The sequence below is a fragment of the Scomber scombrus genome, chromosome 1 (assembly GCF_963691925.1).
Source record: "Scomber scombrus chromosome 1, fScoSco1.1, whole genome shotgun sequence".
In the NCBI taxonomy this organism is placed as follows: domain Eukaryota; kingdom Metazoa; phylum Chordata; class Actinopteri; order Scombriformes; family Scombridae; genus Scomber; species Scomber scombrus.
The window spans coordinates 14227151-14244453 of NC_084970.1; the positions used below are offsets into that span (position 1 = coordinate 14227151).

Genomic DNA, 17303 nt, shown 5'->3' on the forward strand with positions numbered 1-17303 from the left:
TTGTGGTACAATGTCACGGCAGATGAGTTCCTTTTGACTTTGTTAACTTGCTACTAATATTAAACATTTGATATCAAAACAGTGTCTGATCTACCACGAAATACCTTTTTCTTATAGACTAGCCTACTTGTATTAGATTTATATTTCACAAAACGGCAGTCGCTATCAGCAGCCTGCGTTTTTTCCCCTCCATCTATTTAACCTTTATTTAACGAAGAGGGTCCCTTTGAGATAAATAATCTCTTTTTCAAGGAAGAAATGGCCAAGACAGGTAGTATCATAAATAAAAACGACATAAGTATAGACAGAAAACACAAAAGGAGAAATATTTTAAAAAAGAAAGTAAAAACAAGCATAACTGATAAGAAACTGATATTTCAAAAAGGAAATTTCTAGGAATTCGTTGTCACTAGGTAAAATACAACCATTAACATCCTCGAGAATCAGCCTCTAATTCCTTCATTTTGGATTGAAATGCGTTAAATGAGATTAATTTGTCATTCTGTAACGTATACCATGCTGAGGGTGCAGAATATACAAACACCCAAATTTCTCCAATTTCCGTAAGGACATTTGGGACTGAAAGCATAAAAAGACCTCGAGGGCGAGTGTTGTGCGGTACTTTTCTGCGTGATTAAAGCACTTCAGTAGTATGTGCTGGAGCAAGTTTGGGGGTGGCTCCATTTTCCAATACTTCATTGTCCATAAAGCGCCACTAGAGAGAGACACTGTTAAAGAATAGGTTAACAGTTTGAATTAAACTCAGCAGACTGGTTTCTGCAATTGGGATGCTAAAATAGTAGGCTATTCGTCACAGCAATTGCTCTCATAAAAAAGCTGAGAACACTGTAAAGTGGATGCATGAATATAAATGAGACTGGTGCTGGAAAACACAGTTCTTTCACAATTTAAGTTTACATCTGGCAGAGGCATTCCTGCTTCTGTGATCCATAACAGTAGCCATATGGTAACAATGTTTGTCCTGGCTTTACTCGGCTGTACATTATTGCGCAGTCGTGTTAACCATGTGAGAGAGGCAGGAAGCATTTTATTTGTGGAAAATGAAACGAAGGAACGTTTAATTCTGCTGCTGCCTTCAAGTTCTGTCGGAAGTATCGCGATTATACCAGGAACTCAAGCAGTAAATGGGAACATCTGATGTATGATTGGCTACTGAGATGTGACGTTTAAGTGACTGAGAGCATGGACCTGTTTCAATAAGGTGTTGCCCTTTAAGCTCATTTATAAGACATTACATGGTATGTATTAAAGTAACGCTGACATCTGTTTTTGGTAGGCCTATGCATTTCTGATTTTACATTTGTTTAAAAAGCCAATTGTTGCTTTATGATACATTTTTATAAAAGAGCAATGTTAAGTGTCAATAATCAGTTCATTTCAACTTCTGCAGCATTTCTGCTGTTTGACTTCTGAAAGTACAGGCCCCACTGTGTTATTATTATTCTCGACCATGTGGCTATAGTCACGACGTATAACAACCTATCGGAATTTCAGCTCCTCTGGTTAACTCTGTGAAGGCAGCACTTCAGTCACCGCTCTGTTGGCTGGAGGACTCGCCATTCACCAGCCTCAGCCCGCCCAGCAGCATTGAGAACGGCATGGCAACTGCAAGGAGACTGGGGGAGAAGGTGTGGTGAGAGGTGACAGTTTAACCGGACCAGAGAGAGTAGCAGCAGCAGCAGCAGCAGCAGCAGCAGCAGCACTATTTCCATTCCTCACTGACTGAAGAAACGCAGCGTGTCTCGGCCAGTCAGCTCTCACACACTGACAAAACGATGCACCACCGCCGCAGCTCCACACACTCGCTGCCGCTGACCAGGTGTTGGACCAAAGAACACGGACGTCGTTAACGTGACAGAAGATAAACTTATATGTATGTGCTGTGTGTGTCCCCGTCTCCCTGGTCCCGCACGTAGACGACCGAGAAGATGCTGAGCCGACTGATGAGCAGCAGCATCAGGAGTCTGGACAGGGAATGCAACTGCACCGTGAGACTGCTAGACGATTCGGAGTACACCTGCACGATTCAGGTCAGTGGGGACTTACATTTCCTGGTTCAGAAATCACCTCGTGATTGCCACTGACACGTAATGGTTTGGTGATCAGGTAAAATGACAGTGGCACCCTGAACATGTCTCCCCTAATCTGCTGCTGGTAGCTGTAACATTAAAAAAACAGATTAAAGGAATTGTCATCTACCTAAACTCCATCTCAGTATATTAAGATGTTGTTGTGAGATTATGATCAAAAGGCTGTTATCTAGGGGCTGCAGATGCTGCTTTCGTCAGAGACGTTACCTGTGTGGATATCCTATCATGACTGCATGTGGTGCATGGATTGCGCAGCAGAATCAAGATAGTCAATTGGCATTGTGTGCATGCATTACCAATGGGTGATATTTAAAAAAGCAAAATAAAAATCTCTATCAATTGCTATTTCAGCAGCTCCATGCATGCAGTGATATGAATGCATTATTAAACTAATCTTGATAATCTGATTTTGAATTATGTCTGTGCAGCTCAATGACGATTTTGGGATGTTCTGGCTTCATGAGACAGGCAGAATCACTATAGGTTGTTGTCTATAATCACAAGAGTTTCAATCTTGTTAAGAGAAGGCTGCATTCTCCCAATAATTTATATTAACAAAGCAGGTGTCATGGTTATTTGCCCTTCAAACTGACCCTTAGTTTGACCAAGGTGTATCAGTGTGATATCATAAGATAACCTAAATGACATATACTCATTACATAGGTAATATTTGTGAAGATGGAACCTACCTGCTGCAAGACAGAATATGCACATAGAGCACATACATAAGACAATATTTTTGTCATTTATTGCAGCAGCGTATCTCTGTTGCATTACCAAAGACAAAGTAGTGCTGTGTGAGAAAACATTGTTTTTTAATATGTACTTCAGAATCCAGAATTTAGTAAAGCTGAATGTTGTAAGTGTTTAGCTTTTAAACAAAGTAGCTTTCAAGTAATTTAGGTTATTTGATCCAATGCTGTGGTCTCAACTAAGTCTTACTTCCCTTTTCACACTGTGTCTTGTGGTTGTTTCAGCTATAATATCAGCCAATCATTGATTTTTATTTGTTGCACTCACAGTGTGAAAAAAAGCATTGATTGTACTCTACAGTCATTATTGAGGATGTGGAACTGTTGTGTCAGATGGCGTGAGGTAGAATTTGCCTTGTAAATGTGTTTGTTTTTTTAAAATTTCTGGTTACTTGGTTTTGATAAATGTCCTTCATTCCTTTCAATGGGTTTATCCAAAGGCTGCCATGCGTTCTGCTAATACCAATTAATTCTGCACAGTCACTCACTAACTCACTCAGTCCCTTGTTGACTTGTTTGAAACCTTTCTCTTACTCCTTGAGTTGTCTCAAAAATCAATAGTTATATTGACATGAATGAAGGAGAGACATGACTACAGTCAGTAAACAGACTGTGTGTTCCTAAGCGAGAGAGCAGTGGAGTAAGAGTGAGTGATTAATGTGTATTACCTCCTTTGTAAATCAAGTGTATGTGAGTGAACATCCCTGTAATGTCTTTTGTGTAGCTGCATCATTGAGAAGTCTGATGTGTGCATCATCCGACCTGTTCGTTTGAGTTGCTGGAGCTGCTCTTGATGCACAGTACTTGAAGGGATTTCGTTGCTGCTGAATTACTGATGACAGCACACAAAGACGATCACCACCTGCTCATTTCTAGGATCTGACGGCAAAGGCAAAACAAGCCTTTCAACTTCCAACAACTTAAAGTGGCAGTGCTCTAAGGACAGATGAAATGGGAGTTTTTACATCAGCCGTAGGTCTTTTCCCTGCTTGCCCTCATCCTGTCTGTAACCAAATAATACATATCGACCAAAATGTGTGAGAGACATGATTGTTTTTCCGTCAGATTTTCTACATTAGATTTTGTTTTTAATGTGACCTGTTGGGTCACGCTGTCATATAATTGTGGTAGTGACTTTTAAGCCTTCCTGTTAGCTTTGAACCACTTTACATCTCAAGAGAAAAATAAATGCTTTGAAGTTTGTGGAACCTTTTAGACAAAAAAATCTTTAACTTCCCATCTTTACTTTTTAGTGTTGCAGTATCTCTCATCAAAGTATTTTTTTTTGTTCTAACCTTCTCACTGATCTGGAGAAGATATGGTTATTTTAGTGTTTTCTGATGAGTTGTGTTTTTCAAAGAACAGCCAGCACCTCTACCTTGACTTATGAGCCGCTCCTTCACCCAGTCCTGAATCAAAGTGTTTGGCTGTTAAGATATGCTGATCCCACCATTTTAGCAACTCAAAGCACACAGCAGGGATTGAATGCTTAATTTTCTAGTGGAGAATCTATTGAGAAGGATTAGCTCTTTATTGGCATATTTCATTCTTTCCACCATGGGAAATAATGAAACATGCCATTATTTCACACTATGGGGCTCTTGATGAAGCACAAATGGTCTAAATGGAAACACGAATAGGATCATCGGCTTAATCAATCGTCTATTGTTTACAACAACAACAACATCAACATTTATTTATGTGTGAACACATTTAGGGAGCTGTGTTAATTATGCTTTACATAAAGCATCTCTGAAGCTAAAATAAAGCTTAATAATCACTTAATACATTGTTTATCATCTGCTTAAAGGACATTACAGTGACCCCTATGGAGTATGACAACATTGTTGGAACAGTGAAAATGAGAGCGGATGGCTGCTGTCCTTTTCAGCACACCTTAGAGATGTGGCCCAGAAAGGCCCCTCATGGGGCTCAACAATGGTCACACTCTCCATTTAGCTCAATTAGCCTACACCTCGAACTGCTGCTGTTACACTGAAATTCCATCATGTGGGGATAACGGTAGATATGACCTTCATAAATGGAAATAAAGCATGGAAAGTCATAGGGAGGATCACTGTTTGTGGGGCAGCCAGTAAAAGATAATACAAACAAGTATTATTTTTTAAACCAGTGTACACCCTGAGCAATTTTCACCCTGTGCCCGTCAGTTTGGATTGGCCAGCCAATTTAGATTCTACTACCACTACCCATTCACCTTACGCATGCTTTATGCTTGTCTCTCTCCCATACTGATGACATTTTTGCTGATTACATCATGACCCTGAAGCATGGGAGACACACATTCATTTATTTTTCCGTTTTGTTCTACACCATTTAAGCCCTCAGGATATTCACTGTCACTACAGTCATTACAATCTCTTACAGCCTGAGTCCAGGACGGATACACAGCACTGTTCCCGTTGGCAGAGACTAGGACAGAGAGTTAATTGTTGGGGAAAACAAGCAGAGGGCTAGCAGGTGATCTAGACTGTGCTGTGCTTTGCAGATGGTGGGCTGCTCTAAGAAAAAAAAAAAAAGGTGCTACAGCACTTGGGAAGTAAAATAGGCTTAGGAGAGGCAGGATCAAAACTGTTCAGCCATTTGATGTGGGTGGTGATGTCAGCCAATCCTCAAAGCAGATTTGTAAGCCAGGATTTTGAAGATACCAGCCATACAGTGAGAGAGAGAGTGCTACCTCTTGCTGCCCACTGAACATGACCTGGCAATAAATGTAGAGCTACCTGTAGAGTTTGAATCTTCCAACTGAACATTTGAGTTGGTTGATGACCTCTTTTCCCCCATATCACTGTACTAAACGAATCAGAGTGCAGAATTGTCTGCAGGGTTTATGACTGGCTAGATCAGTTAACTGTTTTGGTAGCTGGTACAGATTACTGGACCCAAGTACATACACTGTATTTTTTGATGGAAAGGTTTAAGCTGTATTCCCACTTGAAGGGAGCTCCTGTTGTAGTTACCTATAAGGTAATTAGTAGACAATTCACAGTTCAGCCTTCCATTTGACCAATTTGACTGGAGAAGGGCTCAAACTAGCTGAGGCCACATCATAAACATGCTGTAGGGTTGTGTCTTTTCAGTCTTGATACATTCTGAAGCTGGGCTCTAACTTCTAAAAGGGGTCCTTGAAAAAGTCATTAAAAAGTTTAACTATGTGATAAAAATAAGAGATTACATTACATTATACTACATAATTGGGCAGGAACAAATGAAAAAGACAGTGTCCGAAATGCAACACGGCCATAACAGCTGTCAAGGCTTAAAGAAAAAACAGAAGACACTGCAGCATAGGTTAGCATACAAGCAGAAAAAAAAGAATCCTTAGCACTCTTTCTGGGAAATTCATTGGGTTACTAATTAACTCCTTTGTGTGAAGAGAACACTGGTTTTCAAATAAAAGGAAGATAATTTTATTCCTAACGAATACCTGAATATGCACTTGCAACTGAATACTCACTCATATCTGTCATCAATGCCATCAACACATCATGAACCAGTAGAAAAAAACACGTTTTGTAATATTGGTTAGCCATACAAAATATAGAATAAAGACAATAAACCTTCATTTTCTAATCTGTAATTACATCTATTAAGAAAACGTTATCCTGGACCATAGCTAAATAATACACCTACACTAGTATATATTAGTATAATATTACTTGATATTATAGTATATTTAAAAAAATCAAATTCAATAATATCTGTGACTTATAATGAACACATTTTGAGTTTGAATTTCCCATACTCTGTGAATGAGTGAGTGAGTTCATCAGTTCATCAGTGGGGTGCAGGGAACTCCACAGCTGTGCAGTCTGTATCTGAGAAGAAAAAATAAAATTAACTCCAACTGTCCATTTTCCTCACATGGCAGGTAGAAAGGGCAAATGCTGGGTTTTCAGTTCTGTAGAGTGTTTTCTTCTGGCATTTTTATGCCTTGAGGTCAGAGGTTATTGGATCTGTGTGTGTGTGTGTGTGTGTGTGTGTGTGTGTGTGTGTGTGTGTGTGTGTGTGTGTGTGTGTGTGTGTGTTCATGCACCTACACAGATTAAACACCAATCCCCCCACCCCCTTTACAAACTTGTAGGAGAAAACTCAAACAAAGGGTTAATTGAAGGGGAAACAAGTAGAGAGCCAGCAGGTGAACTACTGTCCTGTGGTGATGATGGCCCTCAAGTCGTCAGTCACCGCTCTCATGCTATCTCAATCACTCTACATGTATTAACATTTTTAAAACTGGAAAGCAGGAACAATCAGTTGAATAAACAACATGAGAATCAGTGGACATGTAGAATGAACAACATGCAGGCAGGAACCACACCTTTGCAACATAGATGATCTGGCAAAAACAGAGGGGAAAACACTGCTGATGTATACACTTAGTCACCAGTGACCAAATGGGGAGTCATTAATAGGCAGGTGACGAACGAGCAGTCAGTATTGGGGAGAGAGGCCACAGGCTTCTCCATGTCAATGAGATGAGTCAGGAGAAAAAAAAGGTTTACTCCATATTTGCTCCCTGATCTCAAAATAAATACTCAAGTTAATATCTGTTGTATTATTTTTGTTCTGGAAACTATTTACTGTGTGTTTCTAGTGCATATTTCTTACTTTCAAATGAATGTCGCTGAAATAAAGAGCTGAGTATATACAGAGCTTATTTAGATGGCAGTTGTACCCTGGACAGCTTTGAATTGTGTAGTTGTAGACTGTGGTTAAACAGCTATTGTCTTGTTAATCAGCAATATCTCATTAGATAACACAGAGGAGTAAGTAAATACTACACTGTTCCACAATTGAAATGAAAAATAAAATGAAATAAATTAAATGTATAAATTAACATAATCCTACTAAACAATACATTTAATGAGTTCATTAAAGGAACATACAAGCTGCTGCATGTGACTCAAATCCACATCCATTCATAGCCTGAGAGTTTAAAAAAAAGATTAATAGCACTCATATCTCAACATAACATACTGTGTAAGCTCATCATTTGAAAAACAACCAGACCCAACAGTCAGGGAGTTATTTTTTAGAGCCAAATGCTGTGGGCCATTTGCTCTAAATTAATATTCCTTCCATGAACCGAAAGATATATATATCAGAGACTGAAAGCAAGATGAATGACAGAATAGCATCGATCCACAGAGACATACCTCATCACTGTGAGTGAGTGGTTCAGTCACCTGGCACCGGCTCAGATCCCGTATAGCCCGCTAATGAAATTAGGGCTGTTCTTCTGAAGCCAAATGCAGAACTTGGAAGGGGCCCCTCTTGTTTTGCATTGTGAATGCATTATTGAAATAGGTTGCTCTTGTCTCCTAAGTGGTCTCTCTGCACTCATATTGTTTCCTTCTTGTGCACTGCTAAAACTGGAATAGCAGTTGTTACATATTGTTTGCATACATGCAAGAGCCTGTTCTTCTGCCTGCTTTGCCTTCACCTCCTCACTGAAATAATGATAATGACTAAATTTTGCAACATCTCACCCCTCAATAAGGCCATAGCTTTAGTCACGGAAATGTGCTCAAAGCAACCCCCAGGAATTGCTGGAACATTTAGATTAACACAAAAAAGTGTTAAAAGGTAGATTTATTGTTCTGTACTGAGGCTGGCAAGTACATAAATAGTCCTCGATTCATCCATCACGTATTACAATGCACTTCCTCACTTTTGGCTAATGAAGTGGTTTTTATAGGACATGATGATTCTATCCCTGCCTGTGACTCATTATTAATGGTTTATGTTGTGTCATGATTAAAAAATGGATGATAATTGTGTTCATTAAAAAATAATTTAATTAATTCATCAAGTTAAATACCAATAAATGTTGGCTACAGCTTCTCAAATGAATATGTGGTCTCTTTTTTATCTTTGTATGATTTTTGGGTTTTGTAACTGATGGTCAGATCACATTGGCATCAAGTTGGCCTCTTGGCAATATTCATGGCATTTTATTGATTCAGTGTGTGATAAGTCAAGCAAATAATCAATAGATAGTGGCAGCCAAAATGAGACCTTATGCAGTTAATACACTACCAACAAGCCTGCGATTCGTCTATGCATTCTGTACACATGTTTGAATCTTGGATCAGCTGAGATATGCATGAATGCTCTCACTTCATTCAGCAACTGCTGTCAAAATCTTTAATCAGTGGCTTGATAACAGAATTCTGCTTGGATTGGGAAGCTCCCAGGTGTAAGCTAAAGGAGCTAAATGGAAACTATTTAAAAGAAGAAAAAAAAGGTGCTGTACGTGTATTTTTAGACATCCTAACCATGACATAATTAGCCAGACTGTTGATAGTAGTTTTCTCACAGCACACAGTCAAAGGTGCGAAACATATTGTAGCACCCTGAATTGTTTGAACAGTGGTACTAAAGGCAGAGCATACATGCTCAGTCAGCCTTTCTCAATAAAGGTTCTGCATATAGAGTATTCAGTATGGACCCATTGGATATAATTTTCACCTGACATCCATACATTCAGGCTCACAAGCACAGAATTCTGGGAGATCTTTTTACCCATAATAATCCACAGACTGGGAGTGCTGGTCCCCTAAGTAGATTTATTTCTAACCAGTAAAGGCTTAATATAGAATAAAAGTAGGATGTGCTTTAGACAGAGCTTCGCTGCCAGCTATGTGCCACCCTGCTAAAATCTGCACGAGACATGTTAATCCATGATGTGAGAAATGGTGAGATAAGCTTTCAAGGCTTTGGTGTGCTTTCAGATAAGACATCAGGCCGTTGGCCATGATTGCTCACACCACCAACTGAGGACTATAGTATGCAGATACACCACTGTAGTAGGTGTAGTGTTGTACAGATGGGTTGTTAAAAGTATTTTATCTCACATCTGATGAAATATCCAGATCCAAATTCGGTTGTCTTAGTTCATAGAAGCCAATACATTACATTACTTTGATTATTTCATGGTAAGCAATGAGTGAGGATTATTTCAGTTGATCCCGATTCCAATTACTTTTAAGATAGTGTAGCGCTTATTGATGTATTATTCTTAGTATAATCAGTAGACTTGACTATTGACAGACCCCAGCTTGCCATACTGTGGATTCTGAATCTGTATCAACAGCCAACTTAAAGGCTTTAATTTTAAAATAATGTCATTTCCATAAAATATTCATATATTGTATATCATATATCATATGTATCAATCGAATATCCATCGAATATGAATCTTTTCAGTATGAAACACATACTCAAAAGATACATATTCGATGGACTATACATTTCTCTAAGACCTTAGGCCATGCATTAATATGACATCATTAATATTATATGTCTACACCAGTCACTTCCCAAAAACAGTCAAAACACACTTTTCAAGTCTTTGGCAGAAAAACATTAAATCCTTTTCTGAATAGAATATGTTCTAATATGAATTGCATCTTTTTTACTGTAGATTCTTAAAAATCTTAATTTATCTTAATCTGCATGGTATTTACAGATGTGAATGGGATGTATTTAACATTGGAGTGCCTCTGTGTTGTGTCAAAGGATCAGAAATAGTGATGTTGAAGGCGGTTTGTATTGTATTAAGTTGTGGAACTGTTGGCTTTACAGAGTGTATTTTTGGCAAGAGTTAATATTAAATGCTGGTTATCTCTGATGCACATGTTTCTCAAGGTGTATGATGAGGATACCCTATGTGTTCACTTAAATGTCACTGGATTTGCTATACAACAGCATCCAAAGTAGCCAGAGATTATAGTGAAGCTTATTCTTCTTTCTGCTACTGTCTTTTCATTTCTCTTATTACTTCTCACTCTTCATCTCTCTATCTCTTTCATTGATATCCCTTTTTTAAATTTTATTTTTGTCTTTTTTTCTCCTGGCTGACCCCTGAATTCCAGAGAATCCTCCCTTTGTTCCTTTTCACTTTCATTTTTCCCCTTCTCTCTGTCTTTGTCCCTCTCCTCTCTCAGCCAGTAGCACTGCAGCTGAGTAGATTAATGAGCTTGCCCTGACTGAACCTGACACCGGTAGACGACACAGCAAAGACATACTATACATGACACAGCAGTGAGACATTTCATGGAAGGTTATATGCAGTCTAGCCATGGTTATACAATCAAAGGGTTGTAAGTATGCAACTAAGTAAATGTATTGTAATTTGTCATGTCATTTGCACTAGTAGTAGTAGTTGACAGTAGTCACTTTTACATACAAACATATTGTACAGTCAGCCCAGTTGCCCATCTCTCAATTCCTTTTAGCATTGCTTTAACCAGACCAACCTTATTTTTCTCTCACACCAAAGTAAGGAGACGAATGGAAGCCAAAAGGTAATGCACAATATATTCATTCTCTGCCTCTTTTTCACAGTGATGAATTACATCTCTCAGGGAGGCAACATGTCTTTGCAGTTGCGTTTGATGCTTTTAGTGATAAAATGGGAGAAACGAGCATAGAAAACTGTTCACTGTAAAGAAGAACTGAAGGCGAATCTGTCTGCCACCTGCTGAAATACTGGGGTGCTTTAGTCCAAACAAACTCATAAGGAAATGAAGATGTGATTGCAGAAGAGTAGGTCAAGGGCACACACCATCAAGCTGAGCTTCATCAGTTTAATTAAAATGGTTACAATCAGTGTTGTAGATTTGTGCCCTGTAGTCTGAATGTAAGTCCCCATTTGGCTGGTTTGAATTCTGTAGCTGAAGCATAATTAAGTAATTTTCCTGTCATATTTGGAAGGAATCAAGGAGATTATGGTTTCATGTAGTGAACTGAGTAGCAGCCAGACTGTAGCCAGCTAAAGTAAATCACCCGACTGCATGTATGGGAGCAGTTACACTTCTGGGATTGTATGACTACTAATGGACTGAAGAGGCTCTAAAGAAAAACTCTGGAAAGGGATCTTCTAGTTATTTCCTAAAACACTCTTTTGATTTGATTCATCTTTTCACAAATCTCTCAGTTTGTACATTCAGTCACTATTTCAACCACAACAGCCCAGTTGCAGTAAGGTTCAGCATGTCTTGAAAGAGCGGCTGTGAAGCTCTTAAGATTAGGAGAATGAATGTGTATTAGCCTCTCAACATTGGTTGATATTAGACGGGTAGAGAAATCCCTCCCACCCGAGCACAGGCTTCACAGCAGGGAAATCTTTAAGACTTTACCGAAATGAGAGTGGTTTCTTGTTCTCACCGGAGTGTTCTCCACTGCTCCTCTTTCTCTCTTCTGTCTCCTCTTCTTTTATGTCAAACTTGAAAGAGGGAGCCAAGGCTTATTTGGGAAGGCAGAGCCTTGCTGTGCAGTTGACGACATCACTCAAGAGGATGAGTTCACACACAGTAGTGTTTCTGTGCAGACTCATGTCGGGACTTGAAAATCTGTGTGTTGTGATTTTTTCTCAGACATGGGCCTCATTGGTTATTCATGACCCATTTCCTTCGGCTCAAATGGTTGATATTTAATCACAATACTAATGATGTTTTCACTGAGATGTTCTTGTTTATTGGTGCGTGTATTTCTCATCTTTACTTGTGTGTTTGCCTGAGCTTTGTGTACAGCATTTCTGTGTGTCAGGGTTCAAGAAATGGTTCATTTGCATGTTTTGTGTAAATTCATCTCTTCTGTCATGTGTCCACAGGGGTATGAGTTGGGTGTTCTGTAAAGGGAAGGCAAAAGGCTTTAATTACACACGGATGCTGACGTCCTATTGTGCTGCCTGCTGGCTCGGCACATTACGGACAACAGTATCCTCTGTGTGTGTGTGTGTGTGTGTGTGTGTGTGTGTGTGTGTGTGTGTGTGTGTGTGTATGTGTGTGTGTGTATGTATGTGTGAAGGAAGGCTTACATTGGACAAGACGAAATGGAAAAAAGCAAAAGAGGCATTACACATTACACCATAAATATGACTGTAATGATTCCAGGACTCTCACAAGGGTAACACACTGTCTGCTAATTACTCTGCGGCAGAGTGACAAAATGCAAATGCACTAATGTTATAAAACCTTCCAATGCAGTGCTGTAGTTTTTACAACACACTATTTGTTATGATTAGTAAAATATTTGTTACAATTCTGCAATGTTGTGATTTGCAATAGGTTTTTTGTGATGTGAGCAGAGAAAACATTGACCCATAGGTCAGTTGCGGTGTGCTATACAGCAATAATGTGGCTTTTTGGAAAGTGGTCTTTTATGGACTCTTAAAGATTGTGTCTGTGCAGTTTATACAATGTGCTCACTATGTAGAATGCCTCTGTCTGTGTGGCCAGTCTAGTCCACATGTTGTGGTCTGTGGTGTGTGTGTGTGTTTATGTTGTGGTTGTCTTGTTTGTCCTCTCTCGGGAATGTGCGGCTGTTTGCACTGTATTGTGGGCTTCCAGCTGAATCCAGAGAGCTAGTTTAAGAGTTAGGGATGAAAGCAGTAAAACCTGGTACTGCAGCCACAGCTAAACAATAACACCAAGTATTAGTGTTTTTATTCTGTAATGGCCATGGCAATTTTATTTATGTTGCACATTTCAGTCATTGATTAACTGACATCCCACACAGCAATAACAAACACAAAAACATCAACACTATCGAATAGAAATGTATGCCCTATCTCTCTCTCTCTCTCTCTCTCTTTCTCTCTCTCACACACACACACACACACACACACACACACACACACACACACACACACACCAAACCTCAATGATGATCAGTAATGATCAGTGAGCCAGTCAGAGATGAACAGAGGAGCCAACCATTAAGTGCATTATAGACCATTCATTATTTGTATGTAGGCTGGTATACTGCCATCAGAATTTTTTTTACTTCCTCATATCAGGCATCAGTCCCACAAATCCAGTATTCAACAGGCTCTAGATTTGATTTCTTTTTTTTTATGATAAATGCTGTCATGGTGATATTAAGACCACTGTTTCTTTACGATGATACCAAGGAGCATTTATAAATTAAAGAGCAGAGACTGACCCTTGTTTGTTTCTATGGATTTAAAACTACCGATTGAAATATAAAAGCTTCTGTCCTTTATATTGAATGAAAACCAGTTAAGAACAGGATCCACTAAGCGGACTGAATCGCAAAGCCTTAAAATGTCATGATCAACAGTGTCAAAGACAGCAGTGAGATCAAGCAATACTAAAATGGAAATCATTTGTCAGTGTTGATCTTAAGGTCATTGATTACTCTTATTAGAGTTGTATCAGTATTATGATTTGCTCTGAATTGACTGGTATGTACCATACAGTGAACTGAAATATATTCATCCCATGGTTTGTATACAACCTCTTCCAGTATTTTATTTTGAAAAGGGAGATTGAAGATTGGTCTGTAATTATTAATTACAAATTGATCGGGGTTGTTTTTCTTCAACATAGGTGAGATTACAGCATGCTTGAGAGAAGCAGGGAAAATACCAGTCTGCAGGGAGCTACTAATAATGTTTACTGTCATTTATAAAGCAATGAAAAAGAGTTTTGAACAATTTCTTAGGGATTGAAACAAGAGAACGGGTGCAAGGCTTTAGGCACTGAATTACTTCCTCTAGATTTCTGGAGTTTACAGGTGAGAATGTAGACATGGAGCTCATAGCAGTAACTTGGTGTGAGAGTGACAAGGGGCCAAATGTATTGGTGCGAAATTTTTATTTATTTAACTATAAAGGAAAGGACCTCTGTCTGTCTTTTTGTTACTTTTCTAACAACTATTCTTCCATTTATGTTTGATATAAACACTGTCACATTACAGCAGGGTGGGGCTTCTGGGTTCTGAGTAGTGCAAAGGCACACAACCTGATCAGTCAAGCTGCCTGAGAGAGAAGAATGAGTGCACACAGGAGAAAAAAACAGAAGCAAAGGCAATTAAACTAGCCATATGAGCACATATATATTTTATTGGCAGCAGAAACTCATGAGTAGTAGATTTAGAAGGATTAATCAGTTTGTCCATTAAATAAAATAGAATTTTAGCAGATTTAAACTCATCTGCTAGGACATGTTAGCATAACTTTAGCTCAAGTATTGTGAATGTATGAAATATAGAAACAGAGCCTTTCACTCTTTCACATGACTGGATCAAGTTTTACCTTCAAGAGTTCAGCTGGGACATGAGCAGAACTTGCAGTGGCTTGCAGTTTGCACTCATGTAAATTGCATCCAGGCCTACCAATTTTTCACAGGTTTACTTGGTTACAAAGGAGTGCCTATGTCCTTGTTATAATGTAGATTTATTGGGTTCATAATGAAAGTTGCCTTACTTACCCCTCAAGTTCACTTTGTGTTGATGACAAGTTCTCACTAGCTGACCTCTTTGAGAAGCATGCTGTTATAGCACTTTTTCATCATGCCATAATGTATCTTCAAAAACAGCACAGAAACGTAACCCTACCATTGTGTTGGAAAAGGGCTTACACCCTTAGAGTTTATGGGTCAAATTTGACCTGGGTTTGAATTCATTAACAAGCACTGACCTGTACTTATTTTGATTATTTATCTACCTAGACCACAATGAACACATTTTTAGTTTAAAATAGGCACAATTTATCTATTTTATTGCTTCTGAGGAACAGAACAGGCAAATATATTAAAATAAAAAAATGTGTAAGATATATATATAAGTTAGAATGAGCATTATTGTTACATCTGTAGTTTCATAGGTCAAAACTGACTGTTTATACTTTCCAAAAAGGAGAAAAGTCTCAAATATATGATCTTTAATTCCAGAATATTTCATTTTGGTCAATCACACCAAGAGTGTCAGTGTGTGTGTGTGTGTGTGTGTGTGTGTGTGTCAGTCTGTCTTCCTATATATGTGTATGTGTGTGTGCACTGTGCCAGGTGTGCAGTGAAATGAAGTTAAGTGTAAAGTGTGTGTGTAGTAATTTTCAGCATAGTCATAACTGTGTCTAATCTGACTGCTTAATACAACAAGTGTTACTTTTTCTTTAATAGGCATCAAACAAAGATCAAAATGTGTTTATTGTATTCAGCAGGCCATTGTAGAGCATGTAGTAATGCCTTGTGCCAGCAAAATCCACCTACCAGCACCCGTAAAACTCACTAATTAATATGTTATTGTGGTGACCCACAATGAACACTGAAGGAGACATTCACCATAAACACTGAGAGGAACATTCACCAAGGGACTGTACCTTTAAGGGAGACGTTGACGGGGTGCTAGTTTTGGTGTTTACGTTGTTGTTGCAGTTTCACCTCACACTGTGTTGTTGAAATATATGAAGTGGAGAATAAAGCTGACTCGACGCATCTCTGTCTCTTGCTACCTCATTTATCACACTCCACATTGGTGAACCCGACGCGAGTTGGATACTGCTAAATTATGTCACACAACGACAGTGGTGACAATGCTGCTGCAGCGCCGGCCGCTGCTAGCGGTGCGGCTAATGTCGGTTCTATTTGGGGTACCTGTTTGGTCTGGCCCTGTTATTATGGGTGAATTCTGGAGGGGCCTGTGTGGTGACCCACAATGAACACTGAAGGAGACGTTCACCATAAACACTGAGAGGGACATTCACCAAGGGACTGTAGCTTTAAGGGAGACGTTGATGGGGTACTACTAGTTCCGGTGTTTACGTTGTTGTTGCAGTTTCACCTCACTCGCTGTACTGTGTTGTAGTAGTGTTGAAATATATGAAGTGGAAAGTAAAGCTGACTCGACGCATCTCCGTCTCTTGTCTCCTCACTTATGACACTCCACATTATTTTTAATTTGTTACGGTGCAAAAATGTCAGGTTGTGATTTTATGGGGGGGTTATGTGGTGGACTATTTCTTGGCCAGGAGCAGTGACTTTCTGGAATCTCAGCTGATTGTTTGGTAACCTCATGCCACAATAATAACAAAACGTAAGGGAGTCACTACTTCCAGTCAAGACATGGCAAACAAGAGATAATATTATAACATATACAATTAGTGAGCTTTAAAAGGTGCTGGCAGACATATTTTGTCATATTCGTACAGAGTCAGGCTTAGCTGTTTTCTCCTGTTTCAGCTTAATGTACAACATATACAGTATACAGTAGACATGAGAGTGCCATCTATCGTCTCACTGAACTCTCAGCAAGAAAGTGAATAAGCAAGTTTTCCAAAACGTTGAAATATTAAAGTTTAAATAAGACAATCTCTCCATGCCCATCTGATTGTAATTCATTTATGAAAGATAAAACTTGAATGAGAATTAGAAATAAATTAGATTTTGCAATCATAGCTGTGAAAGACAAAAAGTTATAGGAGCATGTAGAAACCAAGTAATCCACATAATTACAGGCCTCAGCTGGTTTGAAATTAACATTTGTCTGGAATAACAGAATATGTCAGGGATTTACATTTTGTTTGGATCTATGTTGCAAGAATAACTGTAGCTAGTAGTGTGCAAAAGTGTTTTTTACACTTGTACCATCCATCACATAAAACCCACAGGAT

General features: G+C 38.9%; 1 protein-coding gene across 1 annotated transcript in view; it reads left to right on the top strand.

The window, feature by feature from the left end:
• The first annotated feature begins 1949 nt into the window (after window positions 1-1949).
• Window positions 1950-17303, top strand: part of LOC133977933 (FERM domain-containing protein 5-like) — a 74884-nt gene continuing 59530 nt past the window's right edge. The window contains exon 1 of the mRNA XM_062416236.1: window positions 1950-2051. Within this exon, the coding sequence (XP_062272220.1) occupies window positions 1950-2051 (102 nt within the window). The remainder of the gene's footprint in view (window positions 2052-17303) is intronic.